The 26,995-nt window shown below is 40.2% G+C and overlaps 1 protein-coding gene across 1 annotated transcript in view; it reads left to right on the top strand.

Moving 5' to 3' along the window:
- The first annotated feature begins 5,545 nt into the window (after window positions 1-5,545).
- Window positions 5,546-26,995, top strand: part of ADAMTS19 (ADAM metallopeptidase with thrombospondin type 1 motif 19) — a 266,648-nt gene continuing 245,198 nt past the window's right edge. Inside the window, exons 1-2 of the mRNA XM_061422888.1 lie at window positions 5,546-5,740; window positions 6,392-7,035. Of these exons, the coding sequence (XP_061278872.1) occupies window positions 5,668-5,740; window positions 6,392-7,035 (717 nt within the window). The 5' untranslated portion in view covers window positions 5,546-5,667. The remainder of the gene's footprint in view (window positions 5,741-6,391; window positions 7,036-26,995) is intronic.

Here is a 26,995-nt window from a genome sequence, read left to right as displayed (position 1 = left end):
CTAGACATTTCTTTTTTGAAAGTTTTTTAACTACAAATTTAATTTGTTTAATACTTTTAAAAAGCTTTTACTTGAAGCCATATGACATTCGGTAAAGCAATAGGTAAGGGTTTGTAGGAAAGTGAGGTAAATATTATAGAAAACTAAAGGAAAAGGAATCCTTTTTATTTAGGAACAGCATTGTCTGCAGCAGGAGAATGTACTGGTTCATCAATCTAAGAAGACTTCCAAAAAAATGCTGAAGGTACTACTTGGTTTATTTCTTCTTACAGAAAATGTGAAAGAAGAGAGATAAACTGAATAAAAACTGTTAATAAAAACCAGCTATATTTTGATGGCTCTGAAAAATTTCAGACTTTTTCTGGAAAATAATGCTGAATAATTAAAATCAAATAATTATTTTAACAAGATAATTATGATCAAATTGCATCAGATAAAAGAGGTACAGGTACATGGTTTCAGGAAACCATGATCTAAGGATGAAGCCAAAGGTTTGGTTGTAAAGTCCCTTGTTAAGATTACATGTGGCCACTCAGAGTTTCCTAGAGTACAGGCCCTTGAAAGTGTTTCAGTGTGTATCTCCCAGATCCTTTCAGTCGAACAATAGGGCTCCTAAGAAGTCTAAGAGTGCTGTCTCTAACAGTTTCATCAGAAACTCAAGGTAGGGAAGGGTTTAAGCTTATGGAGGTTTGAGAGTATGCCTGTGTCTAATGAAGTGACCCCCCATTAAAGATTTGCAGAAGACACAAAGTTTGAAAAATAGAATTACATTTGCAGAAATATTTCTGGCCAAAAGGGGGCAGAGATTATATAAAATGCTATGAAGTTGTTGGAACCATGAATTCTACTGTCAGGCCATCAAGTGAGAAAAGTTCTCAGCTGCAAATTCTTACTACCTTTCATGAAAATGAAAGGATGACTCAACCAGGGTAGATATAAGTTCTCAGAGGGCAGAGCCCAGAGCTATGGAGAGTTGTTCTCAGACCTTCAGGCATAGTCAAGGAACTTTACATTTTGACAATAGGATTTCAGAATTGCTGTGAACAAGTGCCTTCTTTTCTTCCTTTCGAGCATAAATGTCTATAGAAATTATCCTCTGCTTGTTCTACCACAATATAGTGGGGGTATTGAGAGGCAGATAAATTGCTCCTTTAGATTCACAAATGTATATATAGAGAGGACTAAATTCAAAGAGCTCTCCTTAATGAACTTTGAGCTAATGTTCAATAAGATGAACCTTTTGATAGGAGACTTAGAGGATGAGTTGGAGAAGGAAATGGCAACCCACTCCAGTATTCTTGCCTGGAGAATCCCATGGACAGAGGAGCCTGGTAGGCTACAGTCCACGGGGTCGCAAAGAGTCGGGCATGACTGAGCGACTTCACTTTCACTTTAGAGGATGAGTGTATTTTACACATGAAGGGAGTGCAGATAATTTTTTGCCAGAAGTCATAAGTGCCCTCTTACGGTTTTAAAAATATGTCCATAAATTCTTCGCTACTTCTCCCTTTGAGTGTGAGCTGGATGTAGTGATTTGCTTCCAATGAAGAGAATATGGTGGAAATAATGGTATGTCATCTTCAATATTAGGTTATAAAAAGACCATAGCTTCCAGTTTTGGTGCAGTATCTCTCCTGCATCACTTGTTTGGAGGCAACACATGTAATGAGAGGCCCTATGGAGAAGTCAATATGACAAAGATTCCTGTCAACTGTTATGTGACTTTGAAAATAGAACCTCTATCTTTACTAAGTCTTCAGAAACCATAGTCTTGGTCAGCAGTTTGACTGAAATGTTGTGTGAAACCCCAAGCAGAAATATTCAGTTTAGCTACTTGTAGATTCCTGATCCTCAGAAACCATGTGAGATATATTGTTTGTTGTTTCAAACTGCTAAGTTTGTTATGCAGCAATAGCTAATCACTACATTCTCTGTGTGGGCTTTCCAGGTGGCATTAGTGGTACAGAACCCACCTGCCAACGCAAGAGACATCAGATGTGAGTTTGATTCCTGGGTGGAGACGATCCCATGAAGGACGGCATGGCAACCCACTCCAGTATTCTTGCCTGGAGAATACCACGGATAGAGGAGGCTGGAGGACTACAGTCCATAGGGTCGCAGAGTCTGACACAACCGAAGTGACTTAGCATGCATGTACACTCTCTATGCTACTCTCTCCTCTCTGGTATATGGTGTCCTGTAAATTCTAGCCATCTTGCTCTGTCTTCTCAACTCAGCTAGTCTTCAGGACTCTGTTTAGATTTCTCTTCCCTGTGCTGAAGCTTCTAAGTTGCTACCAGGTAGTATGCTGGGGAAAACAGTGTTTTTTACATTTTGTCTGTTTTCTAATTGCTTAAGGTGAGAGTTAAATCTGGTTCCTGTTACTCTATCATGGCCAGAACTAGCTTAAGTCTTGATTTCGATTTAGATGGAGTGCTACCTGGAGTTGATATCCTCATGCAGCTCAGTGAAAGGGTTCTTTGTATTTTCTTAAGATTTTAAAGTTTTTTGGAGTCAGGAAAGGATTTGAAACTAGCTTTAGGTCATGAGAGGCTTAGGGCCAATGAGTGAAGAGAATGATGAAGAGCTGAAGGCCTCAAAGTCAACTTTCTACATAAAGAAGCATGGGTTATAAAATGCAACACGTGAGCACCCGGGGTATAAGAACAGTTGGTTCCACTTACTCTGATGCTTTGTCACTTACCTCCACCCCATAAAAGCAGGGCTTGGTTGATGCTAGCTACCATCTGGTGACATATGTAGTGACCTGTCTTTACTAACATATTTTTCCCAGCTGCTCTTTTCTTCCTCTAGGGTTGGTAATGCACACACATGTCACAGTCCTGCCTTTTCTCCTCTATTTCATCACGTACAATCCAATAAATTCCAAATCAGGCTAGTTCTCTTTTTTCACGTACATACATACTCACACCCAATTTAACTGATGCTCTTACTTGCACCTCTTAAGTCTCTTCTACTTAATCAAAAAATCTTCACACAAGTCATTTCTCTCTTAGACTTATTCTCTCTGTAAGATAGATAAATCATGCTGATAGTAACTGATCACCAACAGATATAGCCTTGTAATTCTGGATCAAGGAATTGGAATCAAATACCACACAGAAATCAATCTCTATCATCTTCTAAAGCATCTTAGAGAATTTCCTGAGAATTTCCACACGCATTTGGTAGATAAATCTCTGTATTAGACAGGGTGATGTAAAGAAAGATATACAAAAGAAATAATTCCTACCTTTCCAGAAAATTGATAGTCTAGTAGAAGAAATATTTACACGAGTCATTACAACCCAAATGATTTATAAAAGCCTTTGAAAATAGACAAATAAATTATAAGAGTATTTCAAATAGGAGAAAGAGTAGAACCAGCTGGGAGTTAGGCAAACTTTTCTGTAACAATCAGTATTAACCTTTACTGTAAGGGATTGGGATGGTTAATGGCTGTTATATAGCTGGAGAAAAGAAAAGGGAAAGATGAGAACTTACATAGGCAATCTGTGCTTTTAAATATAATCATACAGCTCATCTAGTTTTAAGGAATCACAAATGTACTCCAACAAATACACACAATTCAATGGGCATTTCTTCTACAGTTTTACATTTTTGTTGACGTTTTGGTTAAAATTACATGAGAAACGCTTTAAGATTCAAATCCTTGTGGAGGTGTTTCGTTGAAACTAACCTTCAGTGTTAAAAATTTGCTTTATTTCTTAAAAATAAACTGCCTCTGATTTCTTGCGTAGTTTTAACTCCATATAATTGAGTCCCATAAAAACGAGGGTGTAGGCGCCTAAGCAAACCAGATACTTCTTGAGTGTCTGGAAACCCACACCCACCCTAGTTACTCCAGCTCTAGAGATTTTACAAGACAAGGTTTGGAGACAGACATACCTAGAGTGTCTTTGTGTTTGTTTTGAAATTCTGGACAACTCAAAGAAAGTATTCTAGGACCCTGCTTATTCAAACAATGGGTTTCCTTTGAAATAAGATCATCTGCCTCCCTTAAAGACAGAGTAGTCACCTTTGACACTAAGAACAGAAGGTAAAACAACAAAGGATGTGGGGAACCAACCTCAGTGCTGGAATTTTTAAAAACGGATTTGCATTAACTCTTATTTATAGGCACCTGGCCTAGTTCTGAGGCTGCAAATGGCAGGTTAGATCAATCACCCTGGAGCCTGACGTGAACGTTTGGATGTGACCAAGAGAAAGGTGCGGGGGGGGGGGGGGCGGGGGGGAGGTAGGAACTACGAAGAGCTGCCACAGAAGAAGCAAGAATATTTAAGGCTGAACTGCTCTTCAAAGACAGAAGTAGTAAAAACATCTTTTTTTAAAGGAACAACAACACCAAAAAGGTAAAAGGGCAAAATAAACTCACTTGGCTTGAGATCTTTAGACTACAGTATTTAATGCTGGTTTCCTTCATCTTAACCGTAGTTTGGAGTGTGTATGAGAGAGAGAAAGGGAGAGAGAGGGAAACTGATAGCACTCACGAATGGAAAGCCAGAAAGATAAGGTGGGACAAGGGCTCTGAAATGTCAGGGTGTCTACTATCCTGGGAACCTTTGAAGCACACTCCATGACGAATTACATTATCTCCAGGCTTAGAAGATTCCTAGAGACAAAGATGGGAAGAAAAATCAAAGGTCGTTGGCAAATGGGGCCGCTGCTTTGTGCTCCAGTCTGCACTAAATTTGGCTTTGTGTGCTGTGCGGATGGGTGGGGAACTCCACTGAAAGAGGAACCCCTTGTAAAGGGGTGGGAGGTGGGGAGGGGACGGCCCTTCTACCTGCACACACCTCAGCAGGGAGAAGGAGGTGCAGCCTAAGGATGCAAATCCGCCTCCCAGAATGGCCAATCAGGAGTCAGGTGAGGGAATTTGGGTCCCCACCCCACCCCAACCGCGCGTGTGAGCACGTGTGCAGTGTTCTGGGACCTTTGTCCCGCAAAGTCACGGTTGGCGGCCGCCCCTTGGTTCCTTTTTCTCGTCGGATCTGCCTCAGTCTTTTTTTTTTTTTTTTTAATCCTCTCCACACCCACCTCACGAGTAGTGTCTTCCCCTCATCCCCTTCCAAATTCCCTGCCGCGCCGCGGCGGGTGGGAACCCGGAGCCGGTCCCGAGGAGAGTGCGGAGCTTGGCACAAGCCCGGCTGCCGGGACCGTGGCACCAACCCCTGGCAGTTCCGCGCGGGTGCCGGCGACGAGCCTCAGCTCGGACACTGCGGCGCTCCTGCCCGCGCGGGGACGTCCTCCGCCAGTCCTGAGGCAGCGCTGCCCGCCTTGCGCCTGCCGGCTCTCGGCTGACCGTGGCGGGGCTGTCCTGAGGGGCTCCGGAAACTCCTGCGACATCCAGAACACAGAAAATAAGACTCCTCACCTAATTCGCCGGGGAGCCGGGGCGCTGCGGGGCCGCGGCGCTGCCTGCCCCCGCTCCTCCCCCACCCCACCCCCAGCCGTGCTCCGGCAGCCTCTCGGAGTCACAGAGCACCCCCCACCCCACCCCCCGGCAGACAAAGGGCCTGGGCAAACTCGCCGCCCGGCCTCCTTGCGCTCCGGGAGGCGGCGGCGGCGGCGGAGGCGCCGGCGGTGGATCGCGCAAAAGGAGGCGCGCGCGCGGCCCGGGAGCGCGGTCTGGGGAAGAGCCGCGAGATGCGCCTGACTCAAATCTGCTGCTGCTGCCTCCTCTACCAGCTGGGGGTCCTGTCGAATGGGATCGTTGCAGGTAAGTTCTTCCGTGACTTTGGGCTTGCTTTTCCAATTTCCCCAGCCAGAGACCAGGAACGCACGGGTCGCTGGGGCTGGCGCAACTGTGCGCGGTGAGCAGGGCTTGCTGCTGCTGCAAAGTCGCTTCAGTCAGCGGGCAGCAATTAAAAAAAAAACAAAACCCAGAGTGTGGGCAGAGGGTCAAGCTCCTGAGCTAAGCGCACTTCTAAGAACGTGGCCTCATTTCAACAACGTGAAATGCTTAGTTTTCCTCTCCTGAGAGTTAATATGTGCAAAGGTACGTTTACAGCACCTGGAGGAAATCTGGGAAGTAAAGAAATTGCTCTGGCAGATACTGAAGGAAAATTTTTAATTGTGCTGGAGCCTTTGCACCGGTTTTCTTTTCTGCAACTAAGTGCTGTCACCAAACTTTGCAGCCCCGCTTTCCCCCTCCCCCCGCCCCGATAATCGTACTTTTATTTTGAAAATGCTGGGGTCTGTAATCTGATCGCCAGACTTCAGGGGTTGTAAGTTTCAGGGGCTAGACGGGTGGTCTCCAGCGCGTTAGCCGTGAGCCCTGTGTGTGTGTGCGGAGTGTGAACTCTGGGATGCTTGTGCAACTGAGGCCGCGGCTCTTTAAGCCCCGCACTTCTGTCTGCCCCGCCCGCAGGGCTGCAGTTCGCCCCCGACCGCGAGGAGTGGGAAGTCGTGTTTCCTGCACTCTGGCGCCGGGAGCCGGTGGACTCGGCCGGCGGCAGCGGGGGCAGCGCGGACCCAGGCTGGGCGCGCGGAGCCACGGGCGGCGGAGGCGTCCGGGCGCCGGCAGCCAGCAGCTCCCGCGAGGTGCGCTCCGTGGCCCCGGCGCCGCCCCAGGAGCCTGTGGAAGGCGGATCTGAGCCGCGGCCCCGACCCCCGCCGCCCGGGGGCGAAGAGGATGAGGAGCTCGAGTCTCATGAGCTGCCGCGGGGATCTAGCGGGGCTGCCGCCCTGTCCCCGGGCGCCCCGGCCTCGTGGCAGCCGCCGCCCCCGTCTCCGCCCCCAGCTCAGCCAGCCGAGCCGGACGGCGACGAGGTTCTGCTGCGGATCCCGGCCTTCTCCCGGGACCTCTACCTGCTGCTCCGGAGAGACGGCCGCTTCCTGGCGCCGCGCTTCGCTGTGGAACAGAGGCCGAGTCCGGGCCCGGGCCCGGTCCCCACGCGGGAGGCAGCCGCCCCGCGCCCTCCCGCGCCGCATGACGCCGCCTGCTTCTACACCGGGGCTGTGCTGCGGCAACCCGGCTCGCTGGCCTCTTTCAGCACCTGCGGAGGTGGCCTGGTAAGCCCCTTTCCTTCCCCAGCTCTCCTCTTCCCCTGCCACTCCTCCCTCTCCCCTTGTAGACCAGGCAAATTGGCCTGCACCTCATCCCGTTCAGAGCGCGCCCTGAACTTCGCCCAGCCTACACCACCCGAGTCTCCACCATTTAGCGCCCACAGAACACCTCCAGGGCAGTCAGTGAATCCGAAATCTAATTGAATGGATTAATAATCTTCTGCTAGATGCTTATAAATTTTTTTTGGAATTACTAGGTTACACTGTCTCCTTGCAACCCTTCCCACTGGTTTTGTTTCTGCTTTTCAAAATAAGCCCACCACGTGGTGTCTTTTAGGAGATTGGAAGATAACAAGTTCGTTCTCTGCTCAATCTCCTCCTCCTTGCCTCCGCCTCCAGTTTCTCATCTATTATCTCATAAGTTTTTTTTTTTCTTTCTTTCTTTCTCATGTCCTACTTCAGAGTTGTCAGAACAGTTCCCTAGGGAGTTATATTCTGACATCTGTCTGGAATTTAGACACATCCACGCTCACGCGGGACACCTGTTCACTGTTCTTGTGAGAAACGAGTGGAGGAGGAGTTAAGTCAAAGGCCACGAGCAGCTGACTAATGGATGACAGAGAATCCAATCAGAACTTGAAGGGTTATGATTCTAAGATTTAACATTTCTAAGGTTTACATACTATTTGGCCATAGTTTCTTTTCTTTTTCTCCACTCCAGGGAGGAAAGTACGCGGCTGAGAGCCTGGCTCAGAGGCCAGCTGGAACTAGAAAATAAAAGCCATTTGCTCTATCTGAACAATAGTGACTTCCACCCCCTCTGTTTTGACCCAGGGTGTGGGATAATTGTTACCTCCTGTTAGGTTGGCCTTTACTTTGTGGTAGACATAACTTGCAACGTAGAAGTACCATCGCTATAGGTCCATTTCAGTGGAGTTAAGTACATACACCTTGTGAAACTTTAATAATTCTTTAAGGCATCACTGAAAACTTTAATAATTCTTTAAGGCAAAATCCGCAAAATATTATAAACACCCATGTCATTTGTGTCTTCATTTTGATATTCCAATTGAGCCATTGATGAGATCCACAAGGACTTCCCTAAAAGCAACCTGCTCATTTGGAGAAAAATCCAGTAGTAATGGACAGCAGAAGACATCAGCACAGTCAAAGCCACCCAAAGCCATGAGATGGAAAAAATGGTTTAAAATCCAAACAAAATGAAACTGGAATTTTTTACCTATGCCCTTCTAAGGTCCCATAGCAAAAGTGATGTAAAATGCTGAATAGGGCTATATTTTAGCAGATGCTCATAATAGTGAATATTCAAATATGGACATTTTTAGCCATAAGTGAAAAAAATGACATGGAAAAATTACATGAAAAACTTTAAAAAATGTTTTTTTGTGGAACTAATGTTTGAACACTTCACTGGGGGAGACATTCTGTAGGGATTTCATTGTCCACTGGATTTTGGCCAGGGATTAAATAATTACATATAAAAAGTTCCTGATGCAGTAGAAGCAGTAGGGGATAAAGCATTTCTCTGTGTTCAGTGTGGGCTTTTGGTCAGATTTTCCAAATGAACTATGCCTTCTCTCCATCCTTAGAGGAGCAAAGTTACAATTATGAGTAGGTTTTTCATAGACTGAATAGGAGTTTGACATACCTCGCTGTTTATCATGTTGGACTTTTACTCACTTTTCCTATTAGCCACATATATGTATTCTGAACTGGGAAGTCTTTGTTGTTGAGGAAAACTGAGTTCACCAGAAATACAGTGTAGCAGTCAGACTTGGAGTAAAAATTTAGGCAAATAGCCAAGAAGGGTAGGTTTGTTACTCTAGACTCCACTATGCCAGCCCTTTCCCTTTGAGGGTGGATTAGGAAAGAGAAAACATAATTTGTTATCTGAGCTCTGACATTGGCCTATTCCCTGATGATTGACAAGTTCCTTACCTCTCTGGGATCCAGTTTTCATAAGTAAAATGAGTATCTGATGATTTAATTGAAATTGGATGATAGAATGAGAATTTTCCTGCATGCTAAATATATCCTAGGGGCTTGCAGATTAGAACATCATATACAAGTAGGTAGGATATAAGTAGTCATGAAACAGTGACATACCAGCATGATAAATCAAATGTATGCCTGAGGCTAAGTCATGCTTGGGGAGTTTGGGAAGGCTTCCCAAGGGAAATAGAGGTTCAGTGGATTTTGAAGCAGGAGAAGCCGAATTTCTCCAGGCACGGAAGGGCTGGGAATGCTGAGGATAGAGGGAAGAGACTGAGTGATGTGAAAATGTAGAGCCTATCAAGGGAGTGGGAAAAAACAAACAAACAAACAAACAAACATGTTTCCTCTGAGGAGGCCAGAAAGTGCAATAAGGGGAAGTGATCCTAAACTGTCAGGTGAGAGCAGACCTCAAACGTCTTGTCTGCTAGGGCCTGGGCCTTTTCTGTTCAACTGTTGATTATTGTAGGACTACATTGTTGTTCCTCTCCGTTTCCAAAATTCTGTGATCCAGTAATTCTAATGTGAGGCATCCTGATGTCTTTATATGAAGGTGCACACCACTCTAGTACTCTTGCCTGGAGAATCCCATGGACAGAGGAGCCTGGTGGGCTGCAGTCCATGGGGTCGCTAAGAGTCGGACACGACTGAGCAACTTCACTTTGACTTTTCACTTTCATGCATTGGAGAAGGCAATGGCAACCCACTCCCGTGTTCTTGCTTGGAGAATCCCAGGGACGGGGGAGCCTGGTGGGCTGCCGTCTCCGGGGTCACACAGAGTTGGACACGACTGAAGTGACTTAGCAGCAGCAGCAGCATTCTTTATAAATGCAACTCCTTTAGTTTGCACCAGTTTCTTCTCAGTAAAAGCTTTCTGGTTGTCAGTTACATAAAGAAGAGTAGATCAGGAAGTATACTTTCCTTTCCCCTCGCTCAATAGTGAATTTTTTCCACTTGTGCTTGAATTCTTCAACACCTTTTGGATTATTACATATTTGAAAGGTTCTAAAAGTCTCTATTGGAGAAGGAAATGGCAACCCATTCCAGTGTTCTTGCCTGGAGAATCCCAGGGACAGGGGAGCCTGGTGGGCTGTTGTCTCTGGGGTCGCACAGAGTCAGACAGGACTGAAGCGACTTAGCAGCAGCAGCAGCAAAAGTCTCTATGAAAGGAAATAGATCATTAAGGAAAGAGTTATCAACTCTTGCAGAGTGGTGAGTATTATGACTGGCCAGTTCATTCTCCAAATATCAATCTAACTTGTGCTGTGAAGGGAGAAGTGGTTGAATGGAGATTTTGGTTATAGGTTCTGGTATTGCTTCTTCTAAGTACTTAATGTTTCCGGATCCCATTTCTCCTATTTATAAAAAGCACAAATTGTATATCTATCACTTACTGTATGACATGTTCTTATGATTTATTTTCCCTTATTAGTCTCTAATGGGGGCTTCCCATGTGGTACCATGGTAAAGAATCTGCCTTACAAAGCAGGAGACACAGGAGACCTGGGTTCGATCCCTGGGTTTGGAAGATCCCCTGTAGGAGGAGATGGCAACCCAGAATACTGGCAACCCAGTATTCTTGCCTGGAGAATCCCATGGACAGAGGAGCCTGGAGGGCTACAGTCCATGGGGTTGTGAAGAGTCTAACATGACTGAGTGACTGAACACACACATTAGTCTCTAATATTGAAAAATAATCTTATTTGAGCCATGTATTAGATCTAATGAGCACATTAATAATAATACATAATTAAACATTTATTGAACGACCCTTTTGAGCAAGGCATCGTATACAAAGAGAATACAAAAAGAAGATGAGGAAGGCTTAGTATGTTTCAAGGAGATCCCAATCTGGCTTGCCAGTCACAAATATAAATAGGGAAATAAAGTAAGTTGAGTTACGTACAAATGTAGGAATGTCCCAAGTGCTATGTGATACTCTCTTGTTCATCTCTTCATTTTCAAAACGTTGTAAGATATCTAGTTTTTAGAGACAACCAGTAAAAGTCACTAAATAAAACTACGCATATGGTAGTTTATTCTGTTTTAAATAGTAATCTCTAAAAAAAAGTACAAGAAAGCAACAAATTAAATTCCGTGAAAGACTGAAAAAATCATGTTTGTTCAAAATTAACACTTTAAAAAAAAAGCACACCTCAGCACTGGGCCAAGATAAACTAGATCAGTGCATTCCTTGCCTATGATTCTCTTTAAATGAACTATTGAAATGGCTCTCAGTAATATTTAGATTATTTTCCCAGAATGATAAAGAGTAAGTGCTAAACCTTAAATTTGGAGTTTTGTAAGTTTAGGGTTTTACATAGTAGTTGTTCTGAAAAGCTCTTGATACAAAATCTGCAGTCCTGTGTAAATTTCAGGTTTTTGAATTTACTCTCTTATGTAAATCAAAGTATTCTGAGCTATGGCAAGTTTAGAACACATATATTTGGGAGCATCCTTTTTGGACAAGGAGCTTCACCAAGTACCAGTACAGAAATAGGAGAGGAGGGTATGAGGATGGGGAAAGAGTAGTGCAGATCCAAGAGAACTGGACTAGAAGTAGAATGAGTATCCAAATGAAAAAGTAAGATTGCAGACTAGTTTCACACATCCAGTGACTTTGTTCAAGACAAATCTTAGGAATGACAGAGACAATATATTCTAAATAAATCTAAAGCAGTATTTGAAAAGAATGCCATCAGTACATCAGAAATTTTGAATATCTCCTGAAAGACTGCAAATCTGTGGATCAGATTAATGGAAAACATATAGGTATTAGAGGACATGTATGAATGGTGGCAGGTATGGCAGAGGTGCTGCTGCACACATGGGGAAAGAGAAGGCCGTGAACGGAGGGGCCCCTGGAACAGCAACACTCCTGGGCTTGTCTGCCATCTAGTTGCGCCAAGCAACAGAGGCCAAATGTGTGTCCCTGGACAAGAGCGGAGAGAACAGAGGTAGAGCTTTCCTGACATGTACATGATACTAGAGGACAGACAGTCTCCACTCTCAGAACCTGAGCCATTGGCTTCCTGCATCCAGTAGATGGTCCCACGTGGCTCTCCAAGTAACTAGAGGCAAGCTGGTCACAACAGATGGGTGAACAGGAAACCATAGAGAGAGGAGCTGACACCTATGAATATCACACTCTTAAGAAATCATATAAAAGAGGGTCATCAAACTGGTTGATTAAAACCACGGAGCAACAATCTTAATAGATGACATAGCATACTTTAACTGAAATATAAGAAGGGATATATATCCTATGGACAGAGGAGCCTGGTAGGTAGTCCATAGCGTCACAAAAAGTGCTCAGGGCTGGTGCACTGGGATGACCCAGAGGGAGATGGCATGCGGAGGGAGGTGGGAGGGGGGTTCAGGACGGGGAACACATGTACACCCATGGCTGATTCATGTCAATGTATGGCAAAAACCACTACGATATTGTGTAGTAATTAGCCTCCAATTAAAAAAGACGCAACTGAGGCTACTTAGCATGCATGGGATAAAATCCAGGACCAGTGCTGTCCATAAAAAATGATTAGATACAACAGAACTCACATTATATGATCATTAGAAATAAAAATTATATAGATGAACTGGTAAGTACGTTTGTGACCTAGAAGGCAAACCTAGAAATTATCCCGGAATAGAATATAAAGGACAAATGGATGCAAAACAGAAAAGAAAAGTTGTAAGCCATGAATCAGATCTAGATGGTCCAAATTTCTTTGGTGGGAGTTAATTTAAGAAACTAAGTTAAAGGATAGAGTTTTTAAAATGCATACAAATGAGCCCTAAACATTTGATTCTAACATAAATCACCAGAATATACATTCATTAGCTAATCTTTGGGTGTGAGGCCAGATACTATGCCTTTGAATGTAGGTCAGCTAACTGGTACTCCAGGTGAGCCTTACTCACCATGAGCCAAAACCATTTTCCAATATAGGTTGCTATATTTGGAATAAAAATTAAAAGACAAATGCAAGGCAATTTCTGTGTAGAACCCTGGACATTTGAAACTTCCAAATCCTGTACAGTTTCATCCCAAACAAAATTATAGCACTTTTTTTTTAAGCCACTTAATCTTTCTCTGGTTTTTCCAGAACTTTCATGAAATCAAAGACATGTTTTGCACTTCTGTTTCCCAGACGTTAGTATTTAGGGTTTGATTAAATTATGTGATTACTAAATGTTGTGAATATGTGTTCAAACAACTATAGTTGATTCGTGGTGAACACAGTGCTGACTGGTGGGAGTAATTGTGTGCAGCAAGACCAGGGAGGAATTAATTGCTGTGAGCATTGAGCATATTGCATATGTTAATTCATTCAGTGATTTGAGATGAATTAGCTGATGGAACCTGTGTTGGTTAGGTAGAGGGTAAGAGCTTTCTATGATGTCAATCAAATTTGCCCCAGAGATAAAGGAGGTTGCACACCTTCAGATGGAAGCATCAACCATTGAACTCAGAGTAGCATAAATAGAGACCCAAGCCTAGACTTATTGTGGCAGAATATTAGAAAGTCAAAGAGAAAGAGAAAAATTCTATGTGTTTAGTAAAGGAAAGGTTATCTACATTAAAATGTATGAAGTTGATAGGAGAGATTGAATTAGTAATGCTGAATGTGAGAAGGTCATGAGTTGATAGCTTCAGATTTCTGAGGAAATGTGATTTTGAATCCTGGATTCAGCCAAACTGCCACTTAGGTTTTTAAAGGGAGAATAAACTCATTTTCAAAATTGTAAGGACCGAGACTTTACCACACAGCACCTCCAAAAAGTTATGCAACAAAACAATCTTCCTCTAAAACCCTTTCCCCGGTTATTAGTATCCCATTCCAGAGGTGACCGGGCTTCTCTGATAGCTCAGTTGGTAAAGAATCCGCCTGCAGTGCAGGAGAGCCCTGTTCAATTCCTGGGTCGGGAAGATCCCCTGGAGAAAGGATCAGTCTATTCTCTAGTATTGTTGGGCTTCCCTTGTGACTCAGCTAGTAAAGAATCCACCTGCAATGTGGGAGACCTGGGTTCCATCTCTGGGTTGGGAAGATCCCCTGGAGAAGGGAAATGCGACCCACTCCAGTATTCTGGCCTGGAGAATTCCATGGACTGTATAGTCCATGGGGTCGCAAAGAGTCAGACACGACTGAGCGACTTTCACTCACTCAGTCACTCCAGAGGTGACCAGGGTTATTACAATACTTTCTATTGTGTGATTCAGAGGTAATTGATTCGTAAATGAATAAAATGTATATATAAAGAGCTTTGTAAAGCCACATTTATCCACACACGCACTGACAGGCAAGATTATCACATATGAGTGCGTAAAGAGAATCTTCTTTCTTTTTTGGTTGTTCTATCTGACTACAGAAAATGCCATAATCACCTTAATCAGTTCAGTGTGGATATATATTTGATTGATTCCAGTATGTTCCTGCTATGATCAGTGCTAAATAAATAGTGCTATGCCGTTTTGCCTACGTTATGTATAACCTTGTTAAAGGGCATGTGTGTTGGTATTTTGGGGCAAAATTGCCAGATTCCACCCCATGGAGGTGGGTGCTGCTTTACTTTCTGAGGTCAGCAGAGAATCAGAGTCCATCTTTCACATATGCTGTCACCAGCATGGGTATTATTAAACATTTTGATCCTTGTAAAATCTAATAGGCAAAGAAATGAAGTTATCTCAAATTAGTTTTAATTTGCATGTTTTTGTATTATGGTGTGACTGACCATCTCCACATTTTTTTCTCGTTTCCTATCCTGTAAATTTTGTGTTCATATTCAACTCATTTTTTGTTAGGTTTTTGGTCTTTTTCATTTCTAATTCCAGGCTCTTTTTCTATTAGTATTTTAAAAAGAAAGGCTAATGACAAAATACTACAAGCTGAGTAGAGACAGTTTAAAAAATACATAAATTTACAAGTCATCTGTAATCTTACCATCCATAGATAAGTGAATATGCCAAAAAGGAAATATAAATATTGAATGGAAATTCACTGTTTTTTCAAATGTATAGGGAAGCAGGGAGAGAAAATTTCTTCAATAACCATTTTTGATTCATAGATTGGCACAGAATATGAAGATAAATAATATCCAGTGGGCATGCTTGGGGAACACAAACTTATACATTGTAGGGAAGTAAATTGGGTAGATCTTCTTGTATATATTTAAATTTTGGACATGTTTATTTTTCAGCAATTGTAGGAATCAGTGTTAGAGGAATATTCACATATAAGCAAAAGATTTATATATAAGCCTATTCATTGCAGCATCGTTCCTTGTTTCAAGGTCTTTATAGTTTTTAAGGAACCGTCACTTTGCCTCAACTTGTCCTGCCTGTCTTTTGCACAGTTCTTTGATTTAGTAAGTGTTCAGTGTTTTATCAACTGTAAATGCACATCTCCTTAAGACATCCTATGATTTTCCAGTTTAAAAGTTAGAACGCCATGGGTGATCATGTTTCTGCTGACAGTGACACTGGAAGAAGTTTCTATACTTAGAGTGGCCAAATGCAGATACTCTGGTCTTTTTTAAGAAAGTGATATAGTGAATTCTAGTAAGAAGACTCATTGTGCTGATGGAAAGAGCAATATTATACATTAAAAGTTAATAACCCCTTTAATCATATGTTAATCTATGTCTTAGAGCCCTAAGAGACTTCAGACATGGACCAATTTTGTGAGAAGAAATTTTGTCTGTTTAATAGTATTTGTTTATTTGATAATATTTAATATGAATATACACTTACTTGAAATTTATTGGCTGAATCATAAAAGTAGTATACCTTTTTAAATTCAGGAAATTCTGAGTAGCCGTCTTAAAACACTTTTTATGCAGTACTAAAACAGAGCACATTTTTATTGAGCTCATGCACAATTGAATGTTTCCGCTTAATTACAGTTACATTTTTACCCAGATGGTTTTATGGCTTTGTGTTCGCAAAATAAAAACTATCAGAGGAGTTCCAGGTTCCTGATAGATGGGAAGCGTATTGAGTTAGTGAAGTAATCTTGACGGGTTTTAAAGCAATGGGAGAACCAGTAGTCCCTCTTGGATTATTATTTTGGGGGGGAGGATGTTTCCTGCAAGGAAATTTTAAAATTTCCTTAGCCAAGTGAGGACCATAATTTGATGCAGAGTGCATTTAGGGTGCAGCCGTAGTGAACACATCATCTTGTCTCCATCTCATCTTTATTCTAATGCCAAGCCTTCGACTGAGAGAAGTGAGAAAATGGGAGCTCAGCCATTTCAATGCTACCCAGATATTCGTACAGCATTATTGCGTGGTGGTGTTAGAAAGGCCCTTGGGAATTAGATAGTTCAGTGCTTGCCTTTTCCAGCTGATTTCATTTCGTAATTAACGTCTATATATCTGCAATAAATTATTAACTGTTTCGGCTTTAACTCAGATGATCAGGGAATGGAGCTGAGGAGGAGCACAGGCCAGTTTTAGCTTTATTTAAGCAGCTTCTGCTTTCTTACAGCTGTCTAATTTAAAAAGTAAGACCTAAATATTTTTTTCTCCTTCAGAAGCATTTGAAGGTCTTTCACTCCAGATTTTTCCTCTTCCCTCTGCCTGGCTTCACCTAAAATATATGACCACTTTCTGCAGTGAGCCCACACCATCAGCTTTTGGCTCATACTTCTTGATGCCCTGTTTTTTAAAGTCTGGTGTGCAAACACCTGGATCGAGATCATGGCTTTGGGGAGAGGTACTAGGGGCTGGAAATTCTCCACTTAAAAATCAGAATCCCAGATTGAGCCTCAAAACTAAGAAATGTATTTTATAAAAATCCAAGGTAATTATTATACAAGCTCAAATTTGAGGGCAGCCACGCTAGTGGCTCTAAAAACTCCAGAGCTCAGGAGCTTTAAGGACTGGATTTGCATGCATCAAACTTCATATCCTCTGTGTCTTGAATGAATTTTAATACTCTTTTACCTCCAGTTATAGTAAACTTGGATACCTCCTGTCCTTGCTTTAACATCTTCCCAGGAACCCACTCAGATGCCATTGAGCTAGATAGGAGTTTATGACTCAGTTATTCAATAGTCTGCAAGTGTGAACTAGTTGGGAGATGATATAATGGGACCTAAATGCTAGTATGAACGTTTTCCTACTCTTTAGGTGAAAAAGTATTCAGAAGTTGAAACTTACTTCCTATTTTAGAATTTAGAAGTAAATAGAACTGAATTATTTCAACAGTTTTATGGATAATACGTTGTTCAGTTGCTCAGTCGTGTCTGACTCTTTGTGACTCCATGGACTGCAGCATGCCAGGCTTCCGGGTCCTTCACTATCTCCTGGAGCTTGCTCAAATTCATGTCCATTGAATTAGTGGTGCCATCCAACCATCTCATCCTCTGTCATCCCCTTCTCCTCCTGCCTTCAGTCTTTCCCAGCATCAGGGTCTCTTCTAATGAGTCAGTTCTTCTCATCAGATAGCCAAAGTATTGGAGCTTCAGCATCAGTCCTTCTAATGAATATTCAGAATTGATTTCCTTTAGGATTGACTGGTTTGATCTCCTTGCAGTCCAAGGACTCTCAAGAGTCTTCTCCAACACCATAGTTCAAAAGCGTCACTTCTTCAGTGCTCAGCCTTCCTTATGTTCTAGCTCTCACATCCACATATGACTATTGGAAAAACCATAGCTTTCTCTAGAAAGGAATGATTCCTTCTCTAGAACGAGACAGCAAAAGAGACACTGATGTATAGAACAGTCTTATGGACTCTGTGGGAGAGGGAGAGGGTGGGAAGATTTGGGAGAATGGCATTGAAACGTGTATAATATCATGTATGAAACGAGTTGCCAGTCCAGGTTCAATGCATGATACTGGATGCTTGGGGCTGGTGCACTGGGACAACCCAGAGGGATGGTATGGGGAGGGAGGAGGTAGGAGGGTTCAGGATGGGGAACACAGGTATACCTGTGGCGGATTCATTTCTATATTTGGCAAAACTAATACAATTTTGTAAAGTTTAAAAATAAAATAAAATTTAAAAAAATGCAAAACAAAAAACAAAAAAAAAAGAAAGGAACATAGCCCTGCTGACACCTTTACTTTGGCCCAGCAAGACCTGGGTAGGACTTCTATCCTAAAGAACTCTAAGCAGATAAAATTGTGTTGTTATAACACACTAACATCACTTCTTTGGTGCTCAGCCTTCTTTATGGTCCAACTCTCCCATCCATACGTGACTACTGGAAAAACCATAGCTTTGACTATAGGGACCTTTGTCGGCAAAGTAATGTCTCTGCTTTTTAAAACATTGTCTAGGTTTGTCATAGCTTTTCTTCCAAGAAAAGCATGAGATTTATTCTGGCTTCTGTAATAAAATGAAATTTATTAGAAATAAAGGAAGAAACATATCTTCAGAGTGAAAAGGACCTAAGATACCACCAAGTTTAGATGTGGCTAAATGAAGACTGAAGCATATTGTAGAGGAATATTAAAAAGTTCATGAGAAAATTGGAAACTCTTTTTGAGAGATTATCTGCACTGGAATGGCAAAGCAGTGTAGTTAGATTAAGACACTTTGAAGATGTATAAGGATTCAGTGGTAAACTATCTCAAATGGCAAAAGTAACCTAACATATCTTATCTACTTATTCACAATGCAAGAATTTGGAGGTTAAGAGTCCTGTAAAACTCATTAGGGTTAACAGTCAAAAACCATTACCATGCCGAGTGGCCAGGCAGATAATTATATCAGCTAATGTGATTAGTGCAAATTGTCTATCTCTATTCATTCAGTTGGCTCCAGATATCTGCCATAAGCTATTAAAACGGGCGTATGGACTTCCCTGGTGGCTCAGATGGTAAAGAGACTGCCTGCAATGCAGGAGACCTGGGTTTGATCCCTGGGTCGGGAAGACCCCCTGGAGAAGGAAATGGCAACCCACTCCAATATCCTTGCCTGGAAAATCCTATGGTCAAAGGAGCCTAGCAGTCTACAGTCCATGGGGTTACAGAGTCGGACACGACTGAGCAACTTCACTATCGCTATCACTATTATAATTTGTAATTGAATGCATGTAAGAGCAACTAAAATGTGATAGGTACATTTCCATTATAAATGTATTATGTTACCAGCAAATATTTTAGCATGCCCAGTTCAAAGATAGGCAGTTCAATTATGGACAGGAACTTATGTATAAATAGCATAGGGTCTTCCTGTTGTTGTCTGGATGTGTGCTTATGGATAAATAGAACTTCAGTAGTTTATTACAACAAAATGGAAAGTCTGAGTAATTCATTGTGGAAGTATCTGTCTTTTAAAATTTAATTATTTAATGCCCAATGTTATTTACTAACATGGATAATTGCATGTCTGTGTAGATTTCCAGTTAGGATTTTGTCACTTCAAAATAGATGGTTATAATTAGTAATGTTTTTGAGAGTATTAGTATTTTATGATGAAAGTTCCTACACAGAAATTTTTCTAAGTAAAACTTAATTATTTCTCATTAGTAAGATAGATTCATGAATATGTCAAGCTGATTTTTCTAGGACAAATCATTATTTAACATGTGACAATTCTAAAGGATATGTGAATGCTTCCCACGCAATATCTTTTTTTCTGGTACAATTTACATACCATAAATTCATCCCAATGTGCAACTCAGTGACTTTTTTGTCTGTTTACAGAACTTCACAACCATCTCCACAATTCAGTTTTAGAACATTTCTTTCACCCCAGAGGTGTCCCCCATATCCATTTGCAGTCATTCTGCTCCAACCCCTAGTCCCAGGCGGCTATTCATCTGCTTTTTCTTTTATAGATTTACTTTTATGTTTCATGTAAGTTAAATCATATAAAATTTGGTCTTTTGTGTCTGGCTTCTTAAACCTAGCATAATGTGTTTGAGGTTCATCCTTGTGGTAGCATGGATCATTAGTTCATTCTTTTTTTTTTTTTTGCTGAATCGTAAGTCATTCTTTATCCGTTCGTCACTTGATGTGCATTTGATTATTTCTACTTTTTTGCTATTATGAATGATACACAAATATGTATAAGTCGTTGTGTAGATACGTATTTTCATTCCTGTTGGATAGGTACCTAGGAGTGGAATTGCTGGGTCATATGGTAAAGTTATGTTTAATATTTTAAGAAACTGCCAAATTCTTTTACAAAATACTGCACCTGTTTACATTCTCACCAGCAATTATTAGGATTCCAGTTTTTCTACATCCTCATCAAAACTTTTTATTATCTCTTTTTGATTAAAACTATTTTTGTGGCTGTGCAATGGTATTGTGATTTAAATTTGCATTTCCTAATAACCATGTAGAGGATATTTTAATGTACCTTTTCATAGCTATTCATATATTGTCTTTGGTGACGTCTTTTGCCAGTTTTAAATTGGTTTTTTAAAAATTTTCGTCTTTCTGTTTAGTTTTCAGAGTTCTTTGTATACTCTAGTTGTAAAATCTTTTGTCAGACCTAGATTGTTCTTCATGTCTATAGAGGTTTCTGTTCATTTTCCTAATGGTGTCTTTCAAAGATAATTTTTATAGATTTTGAAAAAGTCCAATATCTTTTTTTTTTTCCTTTTATGGAATGTACTCTTAGTGTTGTAACCAAGAACTGTATGTCTAACTCCAAGTCACATAGGCTTTCTCTTATATTTTCTTCCATAATTTTGGTTATTAAATGTAGGTCTGTGATGCATTTTGAGTTAATTTTTGTATATGATGTGAGATAAGAGTTTGAATTAATCTCTTTGTACATGCATATTCAGTTTTCTCTCAGCACCCTTTGTGAAAAGACCATCCTTTCCTCATAAAATACCAGAGAACTTTTGTCAAAAGTCGATCATAAATGAGTTTACTTTTGTACAATTAACACTGTTTTTTAAAATCTATATGTTTATCCTTATGTTAATACCATATTCCCTTGATTTAAGAGGCTTTATATTTTTATTTGGGGAAATTCAACTTGGTTTCCTTTGTAAAAGCTTTTTTTGTCTATTCTGGATCTTTTGCATTTCTGTATAAATTTGGGGACCAGATTGTCAGAATCTGTGAAGCATCTGCTGGGACTTTGATAGGGCTTGTGTTTAAAGATAAATTTGGGAAGAGTTTCCATCTTATAAACAATACAGATGATTTTTCTGCTACCTGAAAATTACTATCTCAGCATTCATTAGGGGATATTTTTCAATATTCCATTGACTACTAAGGGGTAACATTAGCTACTGATAGCCTGTGTTATAGTGGGCATGCTTTAAAATTCATAAATAATTTATGAGAACAGATACTCAAAGTCACTCATTTGGAGTGATATAAATAAAGCATACAAAATAGGAAATTATAAAGACTTAGTGTCTGTAGGATTAGGACATGAAAACACATCAAACTCTGATTTTTTTAAGTATTCTATTTAAGTGCTTCTTTATTTACTTATATTTCTTTTCCATGGGCTTCCCTGGTGGCTCAAACAGTAAAGAGTCTGCCTGCAGTGCGGGAGACACAGGTTCGATGTCAGAGTCAGGAAGATCCCCTGGAGAAGGAAATGGCAACTCACTCCAGTATTCTTGCCTGGAGAATCCCATGGACAGAGGAGCCTGGCAGGCTACAGTCCATGGGGTTGTAAAGAGTCAGACACGACTAAGTGACTTCTCTTTCTTCTTTTTCTTTTGTTTATTTATTTTCTTTTCCATATAGTTAGTTCCCTGGGCTATACGGTGGGCCCTTGTTTATCCATTCTGTGTATAATAGTTTACATATGTTAATCGCAAATTCCCAGTTTACTCTCCCACTTCGCAGTTTTTCCCTTGGCAATCATAAGTCTGTTCTCTGTGTCTGTGAGCCTGTTTCTGTTTTGTAACTAAATAAGTCATTTTCTGTCATATTTTAGTTTCTACATATACGTGATATCATATGATATTTGTCTTTCTCTGACTTCACTTAGTGTGATTATCTCTAGGTCCATCCATGTTGATGCAAATGGTATTATTTCACTGTTTTTTAATGACTGAATAGTATTCCATTGTAAGTATGTACTGCACCTTTTTCCTCCATTCCTCCGTTGATGGGCATTTATGTTGGTTCCATGTCTTGGCTATTCTAAGTATTGCTGCTGTGAACATTTCAGTGCATGTATCTTTTCAAATTATATTTTTGTCCAGAGGTATGTTCAGGATTGGGGTTGTGGATCATATGGTAACTCTATTTTTAGTTTTTGAGGTATGTTCATACTATTTTCCATAGTGGTTGCACCAATTAACATTCCTGTCAATAGTGTAGGAGGGTTCCCTTCTTTTCACACCCTCTTTAGCATTTATTATTTGTATAATTTTTAATGATGACCTTTCTGACTGGTGTGAGGTGATACCTCACTGAAGGTTTGATTTGCATTTCTCATAATTAGCAATGTTGAGCATCTTTTCATGTGCTTTTTGGTCATCTGTATGTCTTCTTCAAAGAATGTCTATTTAGGTCTTGTGTCTTTTTTTAATTGGATTGTTTGTTTTCTTGTTATTGAGTTATTATTGAGTTTGTATATTTTGGAAATTAAACTCTTGTCAGTTATATAATTTATAAATATTTTCTCCTAGTCTGTAAGTTGTCTTTTCATTTTCATTTCACAAAATGAAAAGATAGTTCCCTTTGCTGTGCAAAAGCTTTTAAGTTTGATTAGGTCCCGTTTGCTTATTTTTGCTTTTATTTCTATTGCCTTGGAAGACTAATCTAAAAAAATATTGGTACGATTTATGTTGGAGAATGTTTTGCCTGTGTCCTCTTCTAGGAGTTTTATGTTTCATATTTAAATTTTTAAGTCATTTTGAGTTTATTTTTGTGTATGGTATGAGGATGTAAGACTCAAGTATTGTTTCATATATTCCATTACTTTGAAAAAGACCAAAGTTGTAGGTTCATGGTTCAAATCAAGTTAACAAATAAATACAAACAAATCCAAATCAACCTTTTCAGGAAATAGATTTTAGTCACAGATTTTTGGAGTTATTCTCTAAATGTAAATGTGTATACAAATTATTGTGTGTGTTTAAACAGCCCAAAATTCTAAAATTGCACTTTTTTTGCTTAATAGCTGTATTTTTATTTTTATATTTTTTGAAGAATAGTTGATTTACAATGTGTTAGTTTCAAGTGTACCACAAAGTGATTCAGTGATTTTTTTGCAGACTCTTTTCCATTATAGGTTATTACAGGATATAGAATATAATTCCATGTGCTATATAGTAGGTCCTACTATGTAAAAAATAGATGAATAACAAAAATCATTTATTTTATATACAGTTTTGTGTATCCTACATTTTTCTAAAATTGTACCTTTTATTAAAAACCAAAGCAGTAGGCTTTCTCTGTTATTGTGACTTTGGGGAGATGCCTGCCAGCTGTAGCAATCACAATTGGGGAAATGTTAGGGAAATAAAGTCCCTTAAATAGTTATCGATTAGATATTAATTTAATAATATTACACAGAAGGCTACTAAAGTATTTTGTTAATTCCAGTAGATTCCTTTCCACATTTTAGCAACTCTTAACATTAGGGTTGTGTCATAACACTGATAGCATCTTAGGACTGATGAAATTTGATATGAAAGCTAATGTGGAACTGGTGTCATTTTAGGAAGTGAACACTTATGAAGGCCTAATGGTGCTGCTCTCCTAGAAAAACAGCTCAGAAAGTAAAAGGGAATGATATCCAAATGGTTCATTGAAATCTTTGGTTTTGAATAATAATACAGAGAGATGTAGACAGGAAACCTTTATAGTTTGTTTTTTCAAATGTGCTTAAATTTCTTCTGCTTTGTCAGCGTTGAACCGAATTCCTGTAAATCTTATATCAACTCTAAACTTTAGGGAATAAAGTGATGGCCCAAAAATTCTATCAGGAGAGATGTTTTGGAGTGTTCAGAGGAAAATGAACAAGACATACATAAAGATATCACTTGGAAGTTGTGTCCAAATCTTAGCTGGGGAAATGGTAAATTAAAGAAATACAGTATTTGATTACTAACTCAATTCCCATAATTGTTTATTTTGCATTTTTAGTTTATATGGCACCTACTCTTGTCAGGTCTCAAGAGCTTACATATCTATGTGAATTGACAGGATCTTCCTTTGAAGGGGTAGAGTCATGAGATGGGGTCACTGGGTGGAAAGAAGAAGTACATTCACTGATTCATATTAAGAATGTGTTTTAAGCTTGAGACTATGAAAGCCCCTTATTTTATTTGAAATGCTTTTAGTTCAAGATACTAAAGCATCCTTGGGGACAGCCTAACACTGCACATTAATATGGTTTAAAATGTCTCCAAACCTTTGCCTATAGTTAGTTCAGTTGTAGTATTTTAGTAAGTGTTCTAATAACTTGGCTGTTCTTGCCTTTGGCTGTGGAGTCTCCACAAGTGCACAGTGTCCAATTTGGGGGTGCTTGGTCACATGATCTTACGTGTTCTGAACCTATTAATAACTCACCATAGGCTTGTAAGAGAGAGAATACATCAGACTCTATATTGGAACTGCATAATCGACTGTCTACTTCATCCTTCTCCCATTTCTTTCCATTACCTATTCCTCTAGAAGATACACATTCAGTCCTGTGTTAAAATTTGTATCTCCTCCGATTCCTTTAATTCTGAAGTAGATTTCAATAAATTAGTCTTGGAGAGGTAAAAAATAATACAATATAAATAAAAGAGAAAAATATAAATGGTTATAACTGATAATAACATTGGGTTAAAAGTACATTACAGCTTATAAATTACATGTACAAAATCTTTTGGTTTGTAGTATTTCTGCACAGTCTTAGAAAATAAGTGACTTGCTCAAATAGATACATATAAATCTAGTTTTTATTAACTGAATTATATTTTAAAGGCCCTTTAGGATGTACCTAGGTAATGAAAACAGATCGTGATTTTTTGTAAATAAAATAATAATCTGGGCTTCCCTGGTGACTCAGGGTTAAAGAATCAGCCTGCCAATGCATAATTCAATTCCTGGTCTGGGAATATCCCACATGCTACAGAGAAATTAAGCCTGTGTGCCACAGCTATTTAGCCTGTGCTCTAGAGTCCAGAAGCGACAACTGCTGAGTCCACTGTTGCAGCTAATGAAGCCCATGTGCCCTAAAGCCCATGCTCTGCAACACGAAAAGCCACTGCAATGAGAAACCCGTGCACTGAAGAGTAGCCCCTGCTCACTGCAACTAGAGAAAAGCCTGAGCAGCAGTGCAGACCCAGCACAGCCAAAAATAAATAAACAAATAAAAAACAAACCCTAACTTAGTATCACTTTCTTAGAGCAAATCTGTCTTGGAAAATGCCTGATACTTTTTACCTTTAAATAATTTTGAATCTACTCATTTTATTCAATTTGAAAGTATCCTTAAACTTTATATGTGAAAAATTGGGAGAGCTTTCTATGCCAGGGCTATGGTAGAGAGTGAATGATAAGATATATACCTGCAAGAAAGAGAAAAGGTACTAGAGTCTCCCACTAACTATACCGACAAGGTCAGGAAGCAAGTGATATCTTCACCTTTTCCCCTGTGAAATTAATAAAGATCAGTAAATGGAGATACTGCTATTTCTGTTTGCATCAATTGAAAGATTTCAGGCCCAAAATAAAAGGTTTCAGGCCTAAAATAGCTACTATTGTTTAAGCACTAGTGTATGGCATACTTATACTGCCATAAGGTATGGTTGAGTTTCTTAGAAACCCTTTAAAATACATACTTTCATTCAATTTTATAGGTAAGGATATTGAAGCTTGTGGAGATTAAATGCTAGCCAGCTGGTAAGGCCTGGAAGTGAAATTCAGAGTCGTGTACGCGTGTGTGTGTGTGTGTGATGAAAATATTTTTTAGCTTTAATTTTATTTATCAGTGATGTGTAACATTCACATCATTTTAATTCTTTGATACAACAGTCCATGGGGTCGCTAAGAGTCGGACACGACTGAGCGACTTCACTTTGACTTTTCACTTTCCTGCATTGGAGAAGGAAATGGCAACCCACTCCAGTGTTCTTGCATGGAGAATCCCAGGGACGGGGGAGCCTGGTGGGCTGCCGTCTCTGGGGTCGCACAGAGTCGGACACGACTGAAGCGACTTAGCAGCAGCAGCAGCAGCATGGGGTAGAAATCGACATGGAAGAGGTAGGGGAATTGAATTTGACACAGTAGAAATGACTGATTTTTAGTGTAGTCTGTCTTCCTTCTGCATCTAGGTCCTGTCTAATATTAGTATTCTTTTTTTTAATTTTATTTTATTTTTAAACTTTACAATATTGTATTGGTTTTGCCAAATATCGAAATGAATCTGCCACAGGTATACATGTGTTCCCCATCCTGAACCCTCCTCCCTCCTCCCTCCCCATACCATCCCCCTGGGTCGTCCCAGTGCACCAGCCCCAAGCATCCAGTATCGTGCATCGAACCTGGACTGGTGACTCGTTTCATACATGATATTATACATGTTTCAATGCTATTCTCCCAAATCTCCCCACCCTCTCCCTCTCCCACAGAGTCCATAAGACTGATCTATACATCTGTGTCTCTTTTGCTGTCTCGTACACAGGGTTATTGTTACCATCTTTCTAAATTCCACATATATGCCTTAGTATACTGTATTGGTGTTTTTCTTTCTGGCTTATTTCACACTGTATAATAGATTCCAGTTTCATCCATCTCATTAGAACTGATTCAAATGTATTCTTTTTAATGGCTGAGTAATACTCCATTGTGTATATGTACCACAGCTTTCTTTATCCATTCATCTGCTGATGGACATCTAGGTTGCTTCCATGTCCTGGCTATTATAAACAGTGCTGCGATGAACATTGGGGTACACGTGTCTCTTTCCCTTCTGGTTTCCTCAGTGTGTATGCCCAGCAGTGGGATTGCTGGATCATAAGGCAGTTCTATTTCCAGTTTTTTAAGGAATCTCCACACTGTTCTCCATAGTGGCTG

The sequence above is a fragment of the Bos javanicus genome, chromosome 7 (assembly GCF_032452875.1).
Source record: "Bos javanicus breed banteng chromosome 7, ARS-OSU_banteng_1.0, whole genome shotgun sequence".
Classification (NCBI taxonomy): domain Eukaryota; kingdom Metazoa; phylum Chordata; class Mammalia; order Artiodactyla; family Bovidae; genus Bos; species Bos javanicus.
The sequence above is the reverse complement of the archived record's forward strand: the minus strand, read 5'-3'. Positions and strand labels throughout refer to the sequence as shown.